Source organism: Nannobrachium achirus (assembly GCF_963921795.1).
Source record: "Nannobrachium achirus genome assembly, chromosome: 5".
In the NCBI taxonomy this organism is placed as follows: domain Eukaryota; kingdom Metazoa; phylum Chordata; class Actinopteri; order Myctophiformes; family Myctophidae; genus Nannobrachium; species Nannobrachium achirus.
The window spans coordinates 14248480-14267593 of record NC_137814.1 but is presented as its reverse complement, the minus strand read 5'-3'; the positions used below and the strand labels follow the sequence as shown (position 1 = coordinate 14267593).

At 41.0% G+C, this 19114-nt stretch overlaps 1 protein-coding gene across 1 annotated transcript in view; it reads left to right on the top strand.

The window, feature by feature from the left end:
* The window catches only part of fam151a (family with sequence similarity 151 member A), a gene marked incomplete at its 3' end in the record, with an annotated part of 18447 nt that extends 138 nt beyond the window's left edge, over positions 1-18309 (top strand). Inside the window, exons 2-11 of the mRNA XM_080725556.1 lie at positions 1947-2087; positions 3093-3255; positions 3434-3491; positions 3834-3920; positions 5057-5133; positions 6252-6391; positions 15488-15652; positions 16180-16286; positions 17142-17324; positions 17941-18309. Coding sequence (XP_080581682.1) covers positions 1947-2087; positions 3093-3255; positions 3434-3491; positions 3834-3920; positions 5057-5133; positions 6252-6391; positions 15488-15652; positions 16180-16286; positions 17142-17324; positions 17941-18309 — 1490 coding nt within the window. The remainder of the gene's footprint in view (positions 1-1946; positions 2088-3092; positions 3256-3433; positions 3492-3833; positions 3921-5056; positions 5134-6251; positions 6392-15487; positions 15653-16179; positions 16287-17141; positions 17325-17940) is intronic.
* Positions 18310-19114: the final 805 nt, after the last annotated feature.

Sequence of the window (19114 nt, the reverse complement as noted above, 5' to 3'; positions counted from 1 at the left end):
CACACACATAGGGGTGGGCGATATGGTGATAATTATCGTGGAGACGATACAATGTCTCCATGATATGCTTTTTCAGAGATATCGTATATATCTTGATACAATTGAGCGAGCCTTGTAAAACATCCTGTTTAATCGTTAATACAGAGATTCATTGCAGAATTCAATTTAAACATGCATTTTGGTCTAAATCAGTAGTTCGCAAACTTTAAAATGTCAAGGTCTCCACTTAACTCTGACTGTATACAAATGAAAGCAAATGGACCCGTAAGGGTCCATTTGGTTTCATTTGTATACTGTCAGAGTTACATACTTGTAAAGTTCAATTTAGACCTCCCAAAAGGAACCCAGAGAGTCTAGTTTTTGTCAAGTAACTTGAAAAATAACCATCAAAACCAACGTGAAAATGAATCGTGATAAAATCGTGTATCGTGATACAGCTTGGGAAAATATTGTGATATTGTAATTTTCCATATCGCCCACCCCTACACACACATTCTAACAATGTATTCCTGTCCACATAAAGGAGAGCATACAAGGACACAAATATGAAAGGTACAGTTATGGTAATCATGGCATACTGTATGTATGTCTACATACTGTAATAAGCCTCAGTGCTACAAGATATTGGTTTACTTTTTAGAAACACTGGTATGATTGTCTCTTGTAATAGCTGATGTGTTTATGGTATAGGGGTGTTCTTCTTAGCCTGCACTGCCAGTGAAAAAAACTAAAAACTAAAAACTGCAGATTAGGTCTGGCCCCACTCGGTTGTGATTGGATTTCCCTGTCCCCGATGATGTGGGGGACCAATCAGAACCCATATGCAAAGAGATTCCAGACTAATATCTACGCAGTGATATTAGTCTGGCCAGGCCAGGCTTGTGTTCTTCAATGTGGCATTATAGGCAAACTTTTCAGCAATTAAAAAAAAAGAAAAAAAATCTAATTTCTCATCGAAAATACCCAAGGTCGAATGTATAAAGCAGTGCTTAATTGATTTGTTTGAGCCTATTGTACCTAGCTACAATCTTGCAATTATTTGGCAACATAATAGTATGCTATGCATTGTCAGAATGTAACATACGGTACAGTTGGATGTTCAATAAGCATATCTCTTAGTACTAATATAAGTAACAGCATCGTTGCCATATGTGGCACCTGCCAATTATAACAGAGACAGCACGATACTTTGCCAGCCTTTTTGCAACCTTTTTGGGCATCCTAAGTTGTTGAAACCCTCTAACAACCAGTATAATAGTTTCCACACATAGCCCAGGACAGCTTTGTAGAAGTGTTTGGTATTTAATGATCTTGGTCATAAAAGCTTCCTCTAAGCTAGGGTCAAAGGTGCAGGCTATCTCTTACACAGACACGTCTCTAAGCTGGTGTATTTACATTTGGTGTATCAGATATCTAAAGAGGTCTGGGTTATCACATACAGTAGATAAAACACGGATGGAATGACACAGGAATGTTTGTACATTCTCACTCTAGATGCATGATATGTCGATATGTCCTTCGCTACAAGTTCACCATTCTGTCATGATGGGCTTGTGCTATGTAGGCTACATCCCTTTTGCATGCTAACAGCCATTCAATATGTATGGCAGTGTTTCAGTAACATGTTCTGTGGTGTGGTGTGGTGCAGGCAATGAGACACACACACACACACACACACACACACACACACACACACACACACACACACACACACACACACACACACACACACACACACACACACACACACACACACACACACACACACACACACACACATACATACACACACACACTGTAATATCACCTAATGCACATGAATTCCACATCATACACCTGTACACACAACTATAGCCTTTATCATCAGAAACAACAACAAAACATCACTGTAATAACATTTATTTTCTCATGCTGGAGTTGACATCTCCTTCATCTTCTCTCCTCAGGTGATGTAATGATCCTGGAGGCTGATGTCAACGTGGACCCCAGGCTGCCGACGCCCATCCCCATCATGGCACACCCCCCTTCCATGACCAGTGACAACACTCTGGACCAATGGCTGGACGCCGTGCTTGCTTCTAGAAAAGGTACAGTGGACCCCCAGGGAGAGACCCCCAATGTAATTCACCCTTTGTCAAGTCCTGCCCATTGTCCCGCCCCTCTCCGCACCCATTGGTTGCTGTGTCTTGGTGGGACAAAAGTCCTTTCTCTCCATCCACTACCATTGAAATTCAGTTGCTTCTTATAGTTATTTTTTAAGCGGTGAAAGCCGCTTCCAAGGAGTGGCTTTGTGTGTCCCGTTCATGTCCATATATGGTCATTTCAGTCCAGAATTAACAGGTTTTATCTGTCCCGTACATGTCCCGTTCATGTCCATATATGGTCATTCCAGTCCAGAACGAATAGGTTTTATCTGTCCCGTACATCCAGAATATGTGTGTAACGTCCGTCCCGGTCTGATGATTGGATGATTAAAAATGTCCAATGAGACCATACTTTGAGGCTTCACATGACAATTCGGCCCTCCTGATAAAATCATTCGTTCATTCAGAATTGAAAGAATATATAGATCACAGAGTTCATAGCTCTAGAACACATAGAATAAAAGTTCACCGCTTCACTTGGAACCGAGGTTTGATTTTTGTATTCAATTCTCATTTTAAACTTAGTTTCAGTCAAAAGGAGCCTCTCAGGTGCAGTATTGTAAGGCGTTGTGAGAATGTAGATCTGCTATTTTCACAATTTCTGCCTCTATATATTTGACAATTTGGACAATGTTTAATTTGCCATTTTAGAGGTATTAAAAAGTCCTTAAATTGGCACTTTAGAAATGTGCAGATACCCTCTATATACACTTAAACCATATGTTGGCTTGTTTACAGTTGAGTGAAAAAACAATGTTTCACATTAAGTTAATCATCTGGGGACCCCCCCAAAATAATTGCGGGGTCGTGTGTGATGTGATGACGTCATTAAACAATAAAGTCGACTTCAACTCAACTTTTTAGTCGAGTCGACTTGCAAAAATCACAAGTCGTTAATGCCCTAATCCAAACCTCTCTCTCTCTCTCTCTGCCCGTCACCCCCTCTAGGAATCAAGCTGGACTTCAAGTCCCTGAGCTCAGTAGGTCCATCTCTGGATCTGTTGAAGAGAAAGAACGAGAGCAGGAGCATCAACAGACCTGTGTGGCTCAATGCTGACATACTGCTGGGACCCAACGTTCCTAACTTCATGCCTGTTGTCAATGGAACGGGGTCAGACATCCATCCTGTCCCTTCATTTCAATTCATTACTACAAATAAGACACCAGTCAGAAGCTATTTTTATCGTGGCCATTTTGTTTGCTTCCTGTACTGTATTTGTGACTCTTTCTTGTTCCCTTCCGCCCTACCCTCCTATCACCCTACATCCTTCCCTACCAATCTTCTTTAGATTTCTCCTGTTGATCGAGCAGACTTTCCCAGATGTGACCGTGTCCCCTGGATGGAAGGTATAGCATTTCTCTTTTAACAACTTAAACCTTTTCAGGATTCTAATAAAAAAAAAGCAAAAGCAGCAGATGTACATGCTTTGCGACACATTTCGAGCTTGTAGGAAACCACTGCTTTAAAAGGTCCCTGGTGCCCTGCCCTGGTTGTTTTGTCTGTGTTAAATTAATTGCTTATTTACTGAGTTCTCCATGTGAGCATGAACCACCATGTGCGACCACTAAGAGACATTTGTTTTGTAAGTGTATGCTGCTGTAAGACAAGTGCTTGGTTAAGATCTGTTCAGATATAAACCCATGGATTGCTTTGGATGTTTATGCTTTTTCTCCTGGTGTTTCATTCAGGTGACCTATTCTCCACCGTTCACTGCTACCTACACCAGGTCCATGGTGGAGGACATGTATGAAATGATCAGAAACGTCCCCCAAAAGGTGAGATCAGAAAAGACATGTTTAATTTGGTTTAAATACTGCACCTTTCTTTGTGAATTTGTTGGGGGACTGCCCATTAGTCCGAAGGTTCATTAGTCCGAAGGTTCATTAGTCCGAATTTAGTTAGGGTTACTGAGGTTAAGTTTAGGGTTAGGGTTAGAGTTAGGCATAGTATTCTTAACAAATTCGGACAAATGAACCTTCCGACTAATGAACCTTCGGACCAATGCCATGGCACTTTGTTGGGAGTATTATTTGGGTTATAAAGGGATAGTTGACTTGAATTCATGGATATTTGTGTTAAATAGCTCTATATAATGATAGTACTCTTTGCTATAGAGTGTTTGTTCAGTAATAGGAGTGTCCCCGTCTCTCCTGCTCTTAAACAGAAAATGCAGGTCGCGAATATTGGGATACCTATTTCATCCAATCAGGAGAGAGAATTAACTTGCACAGAATTCAGATTAAACAAGTGAAATTTGAAGTGATGTCACTAAGAAATGGAAGTGGAACAAAATTGTAACTGACGAATGGGTACAAAACACCTTTTGTTTTAACCAAAAGATATCACTTGCCTAGCCTGGCTCCAACCCCTGAATCGCTAAACAAAAATACATTTCAGGCTGAGTGTCAGGCCATCACTTACAACTACCTTTAAATCACTTTAAAGAGGTGGTGACATAGTTTTGTACTTTTTCTGTTTTGTATGTGTCTGTGGAGTTAACATTACTCCTGTGTATTTTTGGTTACTTCTTTAAAGTTTTTTTTCTATAATTTGAATCCCAGAGGGTCCCAATTAGTTTTACCCCTTTTTCGCCCCAATTTATTTTTCTATAATTTGAATCCCAGAGGGTCCCAATTAGTTTTACCCCTTTTTCGCCCCAATTTAGTCGTTATACCAATTGATTCCTCCCCACACACATTTCTGTGTTGTCACTACTGTTGTATCCTACTGACTCACCTGCCAGTGAGGAGCCCCCACTTGTCCTACTCCTCCCACCCATCACTCCCTGCTGACAGGTGCCGCCCCAGCCCGTAGGAATACATGCAACCATGGCACCCCATCTGTAAGGCTATGTAGAATGACATAACACGTTTTTGGTAAGCTTAATATACTGTATGAGTTGTTTCTTCAGGTGACGTTTCCTGTTCACGCGTTGTTGGCTCGCAGTGGCTGGGAACACCTCAGCTGGCTTCTCAGCCAGTCGCCACGGTAACTACAGTGTCCCACGCTAACACAATATACTGTATTGTTGCTGTCTGGTGGAAACCTTGTACCTCCAAAACGGTTCCTTTTTTGTTCTTATAAAAAAAATAATAATAAAACTAGAAGCAGTGCTCTTCCGAGCACAGGTCTCCACCAGGCCAGGCGGCCTGTTATAGCGCCACCATGAGGCTGATTTGAAAAGTTTGAAGTGGCATTTCTTAGTGGGAATGTGCGTGCACAATTTCACAAAAATTGCACACTGTGTTTCTGATTTGAGGCATTTTGTTCAAAACTGACCAATCTTACAAACTTTGAAAGCCAATCTCAGCCAATCAGGATGGAATATGGACAATCAGACAGATCCATGTCGATCACATGACTGTAGAGATACTGTCTACCGATTTGCGTGATTTGTAGGAGTACTGGCCAAAAAGGTAGTTTTGCACAAATTGGCCTCCTGGTGGCGCCAGAACAGGCCCATGTGAAAAATGTGGGGCAGAGGTTCTGAATTGGCATCCAGGGAGTGTGTGTGCTCAGTTTGGCAGCGACCGGGCCAACGCCTCCGGAGATTAGCTGGTAACAAACTTTGTGGACGGACACACACACACACACGGACGGACGGAGGCGAAAACATAGTCTCTCCCTGCCTTCGGCTGGTGGAGACAAAAACATTTGAAAAGATCTACAAGATCTCAACGTCTCACATTGCGATGCGTTGTGAAGTTGTAGATCTGCTAATCTCTCAAGACAGAAATTGATTTCGCATTTTTTGCAGATGAGTTCCCAGATTGCCATTGAGCTACTAGAGCCTGCCTTCTTGCTTACTTGTAGGGGATACATTAAATCTTGACCCCCAATCAACATTCGTGTCAGATTCAGTGTCCAGGTGAGACACGGTCTAAATGTCTCAAGTTATATTGCGTAGACATAATAGGATACAGATTGGACAAAATGACATTTTATTCATAACGTTACCTAGTGAGGCTTTAAAGCAGGCTGGCTGGCAAAGCTAGATAAACAGCTGCTCATATTTATTCTGCTTATTTTACACAATTTCCCACCCAAACTGTGTTGTTATATTGGTCAGGTTGGAACTCTCCCCCTCCCCTTTTCTGATTGTGCAGGTTTAGCCTCACCCTGTGGCAAGGCAAGACTCACCACCCTACCGTCAATGACCTGCTCTTTGTGCGTGACAACAGCCATCCAGCCAGAGTCTACTATGATATCTATGAACCCACTCTGTCGGCCTTCAAAGAAGCAGCCAGTAAGAAATAGAGTTTTGATATGACGTCACACAGATCATAATGCATCAAACTAATGGCTACATCAGTATTCAAATGCCAGGCTATGCCCACAGCATTTGAGTTGCATAGTTGAAACAGAGTCCAGAGCAAGCATGCACATCCCAACAAAAAATGTACACTCTCGGAGTACAATGTTACAATACAGGCTGGCAGGGGTCTACAACTGTTTTGACATGAAGTGCCATGTTTATATGTTTTTGCTAGTCAGTGTACCATACTAGTAAGACACCTCAGGGTGACATGCGACCTCGCCCTAATTCTTGACTATCTGGCCAACCACAGTGTTTCTCTGACGATTCTAGTTGTTATCATTCTGGGGGGAGTTTGTTCATGTTTTTGTGAGGGTATCAGCCCTAGGAGACACGGGGAAACATGCAAACTCCACACAGAAAGGCCCTATCGCCAACCCCATCGAGGGTGTGAGCGATGGGGCCTAAACATGGAAATGTGGAGAACACTATATATGGAGATAGTCCAGTCCATCATGTCATAATGGGACTACCGTCATAGACAGTAGCCATTGTTAGGCCGGAGTCAATGGCTGTGTCTATGACGGTAGTTCCATATGACATATTGGACTAGACTATCTCCATATATAGTGTTATCCACATCTCCATGTTAGGACTCATATATGGGCATAAAAAGTATGTCATGTGACATCACTTCCTGTACAGACAGTCAGCCATTGACTCCGGATTAACAATGGCTACTGTCTATGACGGTAGTCCCATATGACATATTGGACTAGACTATCTCCATATATAGTGTTATCCACATCTCCATGTTTAGACAGCCAATGACTCCGGCCTAACAATGGCTACTTTCTATGACGGTAGTCCCATATGACATGATGGACTGGACTATCTCCATATATAGGGTTATCCACATTTCGTGTAGCCGCCCTGTACAGGAAGTGATGTCACAACTCGCTGACATCACACTGACATCACAGAGGATACGGAAGGACGGTCACGAGGATACGGAAGGAAGGAAGGAAGGAAGGAAGGACACTCAAGCGACACGATTCTTCAGAGTATATGCGACCTTCGGTCGCAATCAACATTAGGTTTAATTATGACACAACAGCAACATAAATCATTTTCTTTCACATAAGACATAGTAATGATCGTTAAGACTCCCATGTTGTCCCATCCCATCTTATCTCCCAGACCCCCATCCCATATCTCACTCATGGTGATGATGATGAGTAGTGTATATTTGTGGGCTCGCCTATAAGGCGAGCACACTTTAGATATTGTCATTATTGTGGGCTCGCCTGTAAACAGGCGAGCACACTTTAGATATTGTACGGATTATTTATCTATCAGTAGACGGGATCTTCGGTTCCTTTCTACTCCTACATACTTAGTGAGAAAATGAAAATAAAAACATCAATGTGTTCAGTTTACAGTGGCGAAGTGTGCTATTATTTTTTATAGCAATCGGCCAAATGGTGGCGCTGTAGGAAGCTTTCGAAAGTGCGAACTTTGAACAGGTATAGCTCATGCTGTGTTATACATACAGCCATGAAACCTGTATACACTTATGCGTCTCCTCATGCCGAACAACTTTTACCCTCTAACTTTTGACCTCTGACCTTTAGGTCTCCCACAATTCGGAATTATATGAAAAACAGTAAAAATCTATCTCCTCCTGGGATTTTCGCGTCAAGTGCACAAAACTTTTTTCACATGAACTTTGGACCAATACCTATACAGTCTATGTGGTGAGAAGTTTGTATGTTAAACCATTAATTTTTAATAATTCAATTCATATTGCGGTTTTATGCAAATTATTATTCTGCCTCTAAATCAAACATGCAAAGTGTTACTTTCATGGCATTTGGCAAACATGTAGAGGGTTAGTCCAAATATCACTGAAACCAATCTTATTCCAATCGGCCAAAGGGGGGCGCTATACGAAGCGTTTGAAAATTCAAACTTCAAACGGTCATAAGTCTTGACTTGTTTCGTTTGAAGACATGCAACTTGTTACACGCGTGCTTTGACTCAAGCGGAAGACATCTGTGTCATTGTTAAGTAAGCTCCGCCCTTAGATTTTCCGCCAATTTGAGCAGTTTGTAAAGCGCGTAAACCCGCTTTTATTCTGAAATTTTCGCGTCACGTGCACAAAACTTTTTTTACGTGAACTTTGGACCGATATCTAAAGATCTGTCAGATCGGATTTCTTTAAAATTGAAACATGCTTTTTTAAATAATTCAATGAATATTGCATTTTTATGCAAATTATTCTTCTGCCTCTAAATCATACATACAAAGTAGCATGTTCATGGCATTTGGCAAAGATGTAGAGTGTTATTCCAAATATCACTAAAACCAATCATACCCCAATTGGCCAAAGGGGGGCGCTATATCATTTTGAGCAGTTTGTGAAACGCTTAAATTTTTTTTTTTTTGCAATTTGCATGAAACATTCTACAAACAATCTAAGGACCTTTATCTAATATGCCTATGAAGTGCACACACACAAAAAAAATAATAATAATGAATATAGCTGCAAGCAGCGATAAAGTGGCCAAAGCCAAAAACACCTCAAATCATGAACACAGCCTGCAATGTGCGTGAAATCTTGCAAGCACATTCCCAATAGGTCAAGGAACAGATACCACCCTTCTCACATTGGCCTGTTATAGCGCCACCAGCGGGTCAACTTTTGCACAACACATTTTTGGAACAAAATGGACCAATCTTTGACGTCAGTAACGTCAAAGAGAGCACTGCCTGCGATCTTGACATTTTGTACTTTTATAGCCATTGTTTTCTGGCTTGAAGCGAGCCCACAATTGTTTCGAAGGAACAATATTTTTCTAGTTTATCTATCAGGCAGGCAATCAACAGTAGACGGGATTTCGGTTCCTTTCTACTCCTACATACTTAGTGAGAAAATGAAAATAAAAACATCAATGTGTTCAGTTTACAGTGGCGAAGTGTGCTATTATTTTTTATAGCAATCGGCCAAATGGTGGCGCTGTAGGAAGCCTTCGAAAGTGCGATCTTTGAACAGGTATAGCTCATGCTGTGTTATACATACAGCCATGAAACCTGTATACACTTATGCGTCTTCTCATGCCGAACAACTTTTACCCTCTAACTTTTGACCTCTGACCTTTAGGTCTCCCACAATTCGGAATTATATGAAAAACAGTAAAAATCTATCTCCTCCTGGGATTTTCGCGTCAAGTGCACAAAACCTTTTTCACATGAACTTTGGACCAATACGGTCAAACTAGTCTCGGCGGATTTCTTTTAAAGTGAAATATAATTTTTTAATAATTCAATCCATATTGCGGTTTTATGCAAATTATTCTTCGGCCTCTAAATCATACATGCAAAGTTACACGTTCATGGCATTTGGCAAAGATGTGGAGGGTTAGTCAAAGTATCACTGAAACCAATTTTATTCCAATCGGCCAAAGGGGGGCGCTATACGAAGCGTTTGAAAATTCAAACTTCAAACGGGCATAAGTCATGACTCGTTTCGTTTGAAGACATGCAACTTGTTACACGCGTGCTTTGACTCAAGCGGAAGACATCTGTGTCGTTGTTAAGTAAGCTCCGCCCTTTGATTTTCCGCCATTTTGAGCAGTTTGTAAAACACGTAAACCCACTTTTATTCTGGACTTTTCGTTCCACGTGCACAAAACTTTTTTTACGTGAACTTTGGACCGATATCTAAAGATCTGTCAGATCGGATTTCTTTAAAATTGAAACATGCTTTTTTAAATAAATTCAATGAATATTGCAGTTTTATGCAAATTATTCTTCTGCCTCTAAATCATACATGCAAAGTAACATGTTCATGGCATTTGGCAAAGATGTAGAGTGTTAGTCCAAATATCACTAAAACCAATCTTACCCCAATTGGCCAAAGGGGGGCGCTATATCATTTTGAGCAGTTTGTGAAATGCTTAACCCGTTAGGATTTTTCTTTTTTGCAATTTGCATGAAACATTCTACACACAATCTAAGGACCTTTATCTAATATGCCTATGAAGTGCACACACACAAAAAAAATAATAATAATGAATATAGCTGCAAGCAGCGATAAAGTGGCCAAAGCCAAAAACACCTCAAATCATGAACACAGCCTGCAATGTGCGTGAAATCTTGCAAGCACATTCCCAATAGGTCAAGGAACAGATACCACCCTTCTTACATTGGCCTGTTATAGCGCCACCAGCGGGTCAACTTTTGCACAACACATTTTTGGAACAAAATGGACCAATCTTTGACGTCAGTAACGTCAAAGAGAGCACTGCCTGCGATCTTGACATTTTGTACTTTTATAGCCATTGTTTTCTGGCTTGAAGCGAGCCCACAATTGTTTCGAAGGAACAATATTTTTCTAGTTGTGGGCTCGCCTATAAGGCGAGCACACTTTAGATATTGTCATTGTGGGCTCGCCTATAAGGCGAGCACACTTTAGATATTGTCATTATTTCTATACTAGGCAGGCAGTCAGTGCAAGTATCAAAAAACTTCGGTTCCTTTCTACTCCTACATACTTAGTGAGAAAATGAAAATAAAAACATCAATGTGTTCAGCTTACTGTGGCGACGTGTGCTATTACTTTTTACAGCAATCGGCCAAATGGTGGCGCTGTAGGAAGCCTTCGAAAGTGCGAACTTTGAACAGGTATAGCTCATGCTGTGTTTGAGGTAAAGCCATGAAACCTGTATACACGTATGCGTCTCCTCATGCCGAACAACTTTTACGCTCTGACTTTTGACCTTTGACCTTTAGATCTCCCACAATTTGGAATTATATGAAAAACAGTAAAAATCTATCTCCTCCTGGGTTTTTTTCGTTACGCGCACGAAACTTTTTTCACATGAACTTTGGACCAATACGGTCAGATTGATCAACCAGATTTCTTTTAAAGTGAAATATATTTTTTTAATAATTCAATCAATATTGCGGTTTTATGCAAATTATTCTTCGCCCTCTAAATCATACATGCAAAGTTACACGTTCATGGCATTTGGCAAAGATGTAGAGGGTTAGTCAAAGTATTACTGAAACCAATTTTAGTCCAATCGGCCAAAGGGGGGCGCTATACGAAGCGTTTGAAAATTCAAACTTCAAACGGGCATAAGTCATGACTCGTTTCGTTTTAAGACATGCAACTTGCTTACACGCGTGCTTTGACTCTGTCTTTGTTAAGTAAGCTCCGCCCTTCGATTTTCCGCCATTTTGAGCAGTTTGTAAAAAATTCTAGAATTTTCGCTCCACGTGCACAAAACTTTTTTTACGTGAACTTTGGACCAATATCTAAAGATCTGTCAGATCGGATTTTTTTTTTAAATTGAAACATGCTTTTTTAATAATTCAATGAATATTGCAGTTTTATGCAAATTATTCTTCTGCCTCTAAATCATACATGCAAAGTAACATGTTCATGGCATTTGGCAAAGATGTAGAGTGTTAGTCCAAATATCACTAAATCCAATCTCACTCCAATTGGTCAAAGGGGGGCGCTATATCATTTTGAGCAGTTTGTGAAACGCTTAAACCCGTTAGGATTTTTTTTAGCAATTTGCATGAAACATTCTACACACAATCTAAGGACCTTTATCTAATATGCCTATGAAGTACACACACACACAAAAAGAAAAATAATAACAAATATAGCTGCAAGCAGCGATAAAGTGGCCAAAGCCAAAAACACCTCAAATCATGAACACAGCCTGCAATGTCCGTGAAATCTTGCAAGCACATTCCCAATAGGTCAAGGAACAGATACCACCCTTCTTACATTGGCCTGTTATAATAGCGCCACCAGCGGGTCAACTTTTGGCACAACACATTTTTGGAACAAAATGGACCAATCTTTGACGTCAGTAACGTCAAAGAGAGCACTGCCTGCGATCTTGACATTTTGTACTTTTATAGCCATTGTTTTCTGGCTTGAAGCGAGCCCACAATTGTTTCGAAGGAACAATATTTTTCTAGTTATTTACTAGGCAGGCAGTCAGTGCAAGTATCAAAAAACTTCGGTTCCTTTCTACTCCTACATACTTAGTGAGAAAATGAAAATAAAAACATCAATGTGTTCAGCTTACTGTGGCGCAGTGTGCTATTACTTTTTACAGCAATCGGCCAAATGGTGGCGCTGTAGGAAGCCTTCGAAAGTGCGAACTTTGAACAGGTATAGCTCATGCTGTGTTTTAGGTACAGCCATGAAACCTGTATACACGTATGCGTCTCCTCATGCCGAACAACTTTTACCCTCTAACTTTTGACCTCTGACCTTTAGGTCTCCCACAATTCGGAATTATATGAAAAACAGTAAAAATCTATCTCCTCCTGGGTTTTTTTCGTTACGCGCACGAAACTTTTTTCACATGAACTTTGGACCAATACGGTCAGATTTATCTCGGCGGATTTCTTTTAAAGTGAAATATAATTTTTTAATAATTCAATAGATATTGCCGTTTTATGCAAATTATTCTTCTGCCTCTAAATCATACATGCAAAGTTACACGTTCATGGCATTTGGCAAAGATGTAGAGGGTTAGTCAAAGTATCACTGAAACCAATTTTATTCCAATCGGCCAAAAGGGGGCGCTATATGCAGCGTTTGAAAATTCAAACTTCAAACGGGCATAAGTCATGACTCGTTTCGTTTTAAGACATGAAACTTGTTACACGCGTGCTTTGACTTGAGCGGAAGACATCTGTGTCGTTGTTAAGTAAGCTCCGCCCTTCGGTTTTCCGCCATTTTGAGCAGTTTGTAAAACGCGTAAACCCGCTTTTATTCTGGAATTTTCGCTCCACGTGCACAAAACTTTTTTTACGTGAGCTTTGGACCGATATCTAAAGATCTGTCAGATCGGATTTCTTTAAAATTGAAACATGCTTTTTTAAATAAATTCAATGAATATTGCAGTTTTATGCAAATTATTCTTCTGCCTCTAAATCATACATGCAAAGTAACATGTTCATGGCATTTGGCAAAGATGTAGAGTGTTAGTCCAAATATCACTAAAACCAATCTTACCCCAATTGGCCAAAGGGGGGCGCTATATCATTTTGAGCAGTTTGTGAAACGCTTAAACCTGTTAGGATTTTTTTTTTTGCAATTTGCATGAAACATTCTACACACAATCTAAGGACCTTTATCTAATATGCCTATGAAGTGCACACACACAAAAAAATTATAATAATAATGAATATAGCTGTAAGCAGCGATAAAGTGTCCAAAGCCAAAAACACCTCAAATCATGAACACAGCCTGCAATGTGCGTGAAATCTTGCAAACACATTCCCAATAGGTCAAGGAGCAGATACCACCCTTCTTACATTGGCCTGTTATAGCGCCACCAGCGGGTCAACTTTTGCACAACACATTTTTGGAACAAAATGGACCAATCTTTGACGTCAGTAACGTCAAAGAGAGCACTGCCTGCGATCTTGACATTTTGTACATTTATAGCCATTGTTTTCTGGCTTGAAGCGAGCCCACAATTGTTTCGAAGGAACAATATTTTCTAGTGACAATATCTAACCGTCATATCAAGTTCTCCTCAAAACTTCGGTTCCTTTCTACTCCTACATACTTAGTGAGAAAATGAAAATAAAAACATCAATGTGTTCAGCTTACTGTGGCGACGTGTGCAATTACTTTTTACAGCAATCGACCAAATGGTGGCGCTGTAGGAAGCCTTCGAAAGTGCGAACTTTGAACAGGTATAGCTCATGCTCTGTTATACGTACAGCCATGAAACCTGTATACACGTATGCGTCTCCTCATGCCGAACAATTTTTACGCTCTGACTTTTGACCTCTGATCTTTAGATCCCTCAGAATTTGGAATTATATGAAAAACAGTAAAAATCTATCTCCTCCTGGGATCTTTGCGATACGCGCATGAAACTTTTTTCACATGAACTTTGGACCAATACGGTCAAACTAGTCTCGGCGGATTTCTTTTAAAGTGAAATATATTTTATTAATAATTCAATCAATGTTGCGGTTTTATGCAAATTATTCTTCGGCCTCTAAATCATACATGCAAAGTTACACGTTCATGGCATTTGGCAAAGATGTGGAGGGTTAGTCAAAGTATCACTGAAACCAATTTTATTCCAATCGGCCAAAGGGGGGCGCTATACGAAGCGTTTGAAAATTCAAACTTCAAACGGGCATAAGTCATGACTCGTTTCGTTTGAAGACATGCAACTTGTTACACGCGTGCTTTGACTCGAGCGGAAGACATCTGTGTCGTTGTTAAGTAAGCTCCGCCCCCCGATTTTCCGCCATATTGAGCAGTTTGTAAAACGCGTAAACCCGCTTTTATTCTGGAATTTTCACTCCACGTGCACAAAACTTTTTTTACGTGAACTTTGGACCGATATCTAAAGATCTGTCAGATCGGATTTCTTTAAAATTGAAACTTTTTAAAATAAATTCAATGAATATTGCAGTTTTATGCAAATTATTCTTCTGCCTCTAAATCATACATGCAAAGTAACATGTTCATGGCATTTGGCAAAGATGTAGAGTGTTAGTCCAAATATCACTAAAACCAATCTTACCCCAATTGGCCAAAGGGGGGCGCTATATCATTTTGAGCAGTTTGTGAAACGCTTAAACCCGTTAGGATTTATTTTTGCAATTTGCATGAAACATTCTACACACAATCTAAGGACCTTTATCTAAAGTGCACACACAAAAAAATAATAATAATAATGAATATAGCTGCAAGCAGCGATAAAGTGGCCAAAGCCAAAAACACCTCGAATCATGAACACAGCCTGCAATGTGCGTGAAATCTTGCAAGCACATTCCCAATAGGTCAAGGAGCAGATACCACCCTTCTTACATTGGCCTGTTATAGCGCCACCAGCGGGTCAACTTTTGCACAACACATTTTTGGAACAAAATGGACCAATCTTTGACGTCAGTAACGTCAAAGAGAGCACTGCCTGCGATCTTGACATTTTGTACTTTTATAGCCATTGTTTTCTGGCTTGAAGCGAGCCCACAATTGTTTCGAAGGAACAATATTTTTCTAGTTACTTTTTGTGTTTGCAGGGCAGCAAGGCCGTGTCAGGAGGTTCTATCCTGGAGGAGACCCCATGGACTACTTCCCACCTACGCCACACATCAACATGCTGTCCGAGAAGACGGACAGGAGCAGCCTGGACGTGCGATGGATCACGGTCGCTGACCGAGCATATCTATTATCTCAGCTGGCAGGTATATAGGGGCTGGCACGATTGCAACATTTATGTTAAGAGATTCATTGGCATACATAAAATTCTGTTTTTTTTCATTGAACATAGGTATGAGCAAAACATATATAATTCTGTTTGCCTTTTAGGCTTCGTACTGACATTTAATAATGCTATACTTTCAAAAGAATCATAAAAGAAACACAATGTATGTGTGTGTGTGTGTGTGTGTGTGTGTGTATAGTGCTTGAGTATATATATATATATATATATATATATATATGTATATATATATACCCTGTATATATGTGGCGGAGAGAGTCGCAGCCCCAGCCTGAAGCCTCAAAAGTCTAGTATCTGCTCTCATTCCATAGGGACTTTCACACGGGAGACCCGGGTTCAAAGCCGGGTGGGGAGGTTCGGATCACCTCCGTTACATATATATATATATATATATATATATATATATAGTGCTACACAAATCAATAGGGGGGAAAAGTTACATGTTATATACAAAATGTTTTCCCCTGCATTTTGGTCATGTACCTGTAGATGGCGATAGTGCCATGCTGGTCGTCAACGTGTGTTCTGACAGCAGTCAGCCTGGGGTCCCACTGATACAAGGCTCTGACAGCACTCAAGACCCACTCACACTACAGGTAGGCCTACAGTGTCGGCATCATACCCTAAAGCAGTGGCTCTCAAATGGGGCTGTACCCCTATGGGAGAAAATGGGAATAGGCTGTATTTTACTTTTATGGCTAATGACAAAATATGTCACAAAACGACTTGGTGTGAACCTGCTCATCTGTAAATTGTTAAACCAAATGACATCAATGACTAATACAACTGTTATTGAATAGAAATCATTTTACCATTATGCTGTTTTATCTTTAACATATTGGCATTGGAACATGGTGTAAAGTACATTTACTCAAGCACTAGTACGTAGCCTACTTGATTTTGATTATTATTACAACATTCTGGAGATAATGAGTACTTTGTACTTTTGGTACTTTAAGTACATTTTGATGCCAGCACTTTTGTACCTGTAATTCTGAATTCCGGACTTAGTAAAGTAAAGGAAGTAAAAATTGTGAGTGAATACTTTTATTTCCATCACTGCCTATTACTAACGGTTCCAAACAAAATGCACCACCAATTAGGGCTGTCACGATATGACATTTTACATGACGATTAATTGTCACTCAAATTATTGGCGATTAACGATTTAATTGTGTTTTTGTCGTTGATAATTACATTTCTGTTTGGCTTTTAGGCTTTGAAGTTGCATGGTAGATATGATACATAACCTGAATACACAAATACATTACTGACATATTTGACAACTTACTACTTAAAAAATAACACTGATAGTGGAAATAGCCGATCTACAAGCTCACAACGCGTCGCGATGCGACGTTTTTCAACATTCACGATTATGTTGCGATAATGTAAAATAATCACGATTAGACGATTATGTAATAATTGTGACAGCCCTACCACCAATGCAGGCACTTCTGCAGCTGGTCCATGGTGCGGGCGGTGGTGGGTACTGGGGCCTCTACCTGCATGTCCAAACCCAGGAGCTTCTGCAGGCCTCCCTGAGGCTGCTGGATGCAGCCTACAGCAAGGAGCAGCTGTTTAGACCCGTCTGGGTCAACCTGGATGTTCACCCAGACAGCTTCAACACACAGGTACCTGCACCCGTCATGTCTGTGTGTTTGTGTGTACAAATGGAACGGGTCCATTTGGTTCCATTTGTATACTGTCAGAGTTACAGACTTGTATGGGTCCATTTAGACCCCCATAAAGGAACCCACAAAGTTCCTGGAATCCACTTTGAGAACCACTGGGGGCATCAGGGGAATTCAGTTTTATTATGCATAGGCTATTGTCCGCAACTCTGAATTGCTTTTGCAGATTCATCTGATTTCATCGCAATTGATGGCCATCCATCTACATGTGACACATGGAACCAAATGGACCCGTTAGGGTCCATTCGTACACTCAGAGTTAAATTAACATTGATTTTACCATATAAATTGGGGTCTCAAAGAAAGAAATACCATTAAATGGGGGGTCCGTAGCCTAATGCATGTGAAACAAGGGGGTCCTTGAAATTAAGATGGTTGAGAATCACTGTTAGAGCAGTACACATCTTCTCTAATGGGGGTCCCTGGCATATCTTTTCAAATGGGGGTCCGTGCATGGGCTAATAAGTGTCAATGTGGGGGTCCCTGACGTGAAAGAGTTTGAGGCACTATACAGTATATAATATAAATGCACCATTTCAACGTGTTCGTCCCGCAGGGCTCCTCCTCATCATCATCATGCGAGGAGTTTGTGTCGGCGGTGGAGAGACTGTTCCCCTACGTCACCCTGGTCCTGCCTTGGTCTCTCCTCCACCGCAGCCCCCACACCGTGACAACCATGAGCCGTGTGTCTCAGCGCGTGGCTCTACGGCTGAGGACCGATTCGCTGCCCGCGGAGGGGGAAGAGCTCGATGCACTGCTGGACATGATGGACAGATATGACCTGGTAGTGGAGGAAGTAACGCCAGATGAGAAAGGCAGAGCAAGCGTCCACGGATGGCCACCGGCTTTGACTGCCGTGATGGCCCAGCCTCGAAGGCACAGCAGAGACACCAGGCTGTACCACTTTCTGGACGGGACCTTTTAGGATCTTAATCATTCTGTGGTTCCTGAAACACTCAACCTTCTCAGGCCCTGAACCCCCAAAATAAGCATCTTTGAGTTTATTAGCAGTTTGCAATAGAAAAAAGTACATTTTCATGACAGCACAAATCACTGGTACAAGGTCAACTAAAAGGAGATCCTAGAAAGCCTTACGGCTTATTTACACAGGTACCACTTTATGTATCTCATATAACATTGAAAGACAGACGGATAGAACATAGTACTTTACCTGGGATAACATCAATTTCAAAAGCAGAAAAGGGATAACATCAGCAGAAGGGGGGGGGGGGGGTGGAAGCACAGGGGCTTAGTCTATTTACAAGTCACAGGTAGCAGCCGTCTGAAGGTGACTTTTCATTCCAATTTTGGAGGCGGCTAGGGATTTGCACTCCTTTAAGGCTTGCGGAAGCGCGTTTCGCAAGCCATGTGTTGGTGGTATAGCAGGAGAACGAATTAGAGCCTTGTTTAGTGTTAAATCTACGTTGAACATGATTTGTGGAGCTGCCTCTGGTGTTGTGATCGTGGACAGCAGACGTCCACATCCAGTTCTGACAGTGTGATAAAACCGGTTGATGGAACAGATTCCTGGTTTGGGATCCCAACCCTATACAGTACCTGACCAATCTACAGCCTCTGTACTCGGACACATGGACCAATCATAAACATGCATGGGCCTTGGTCTATTATAACCACACCAATCCACAAATACAACAACTCTTTGTGAATCTTACATGAACCCCTGCCCTAGCACTTAGACATAGAAAAGTAGATGCCTCCTTCGGCTCTGG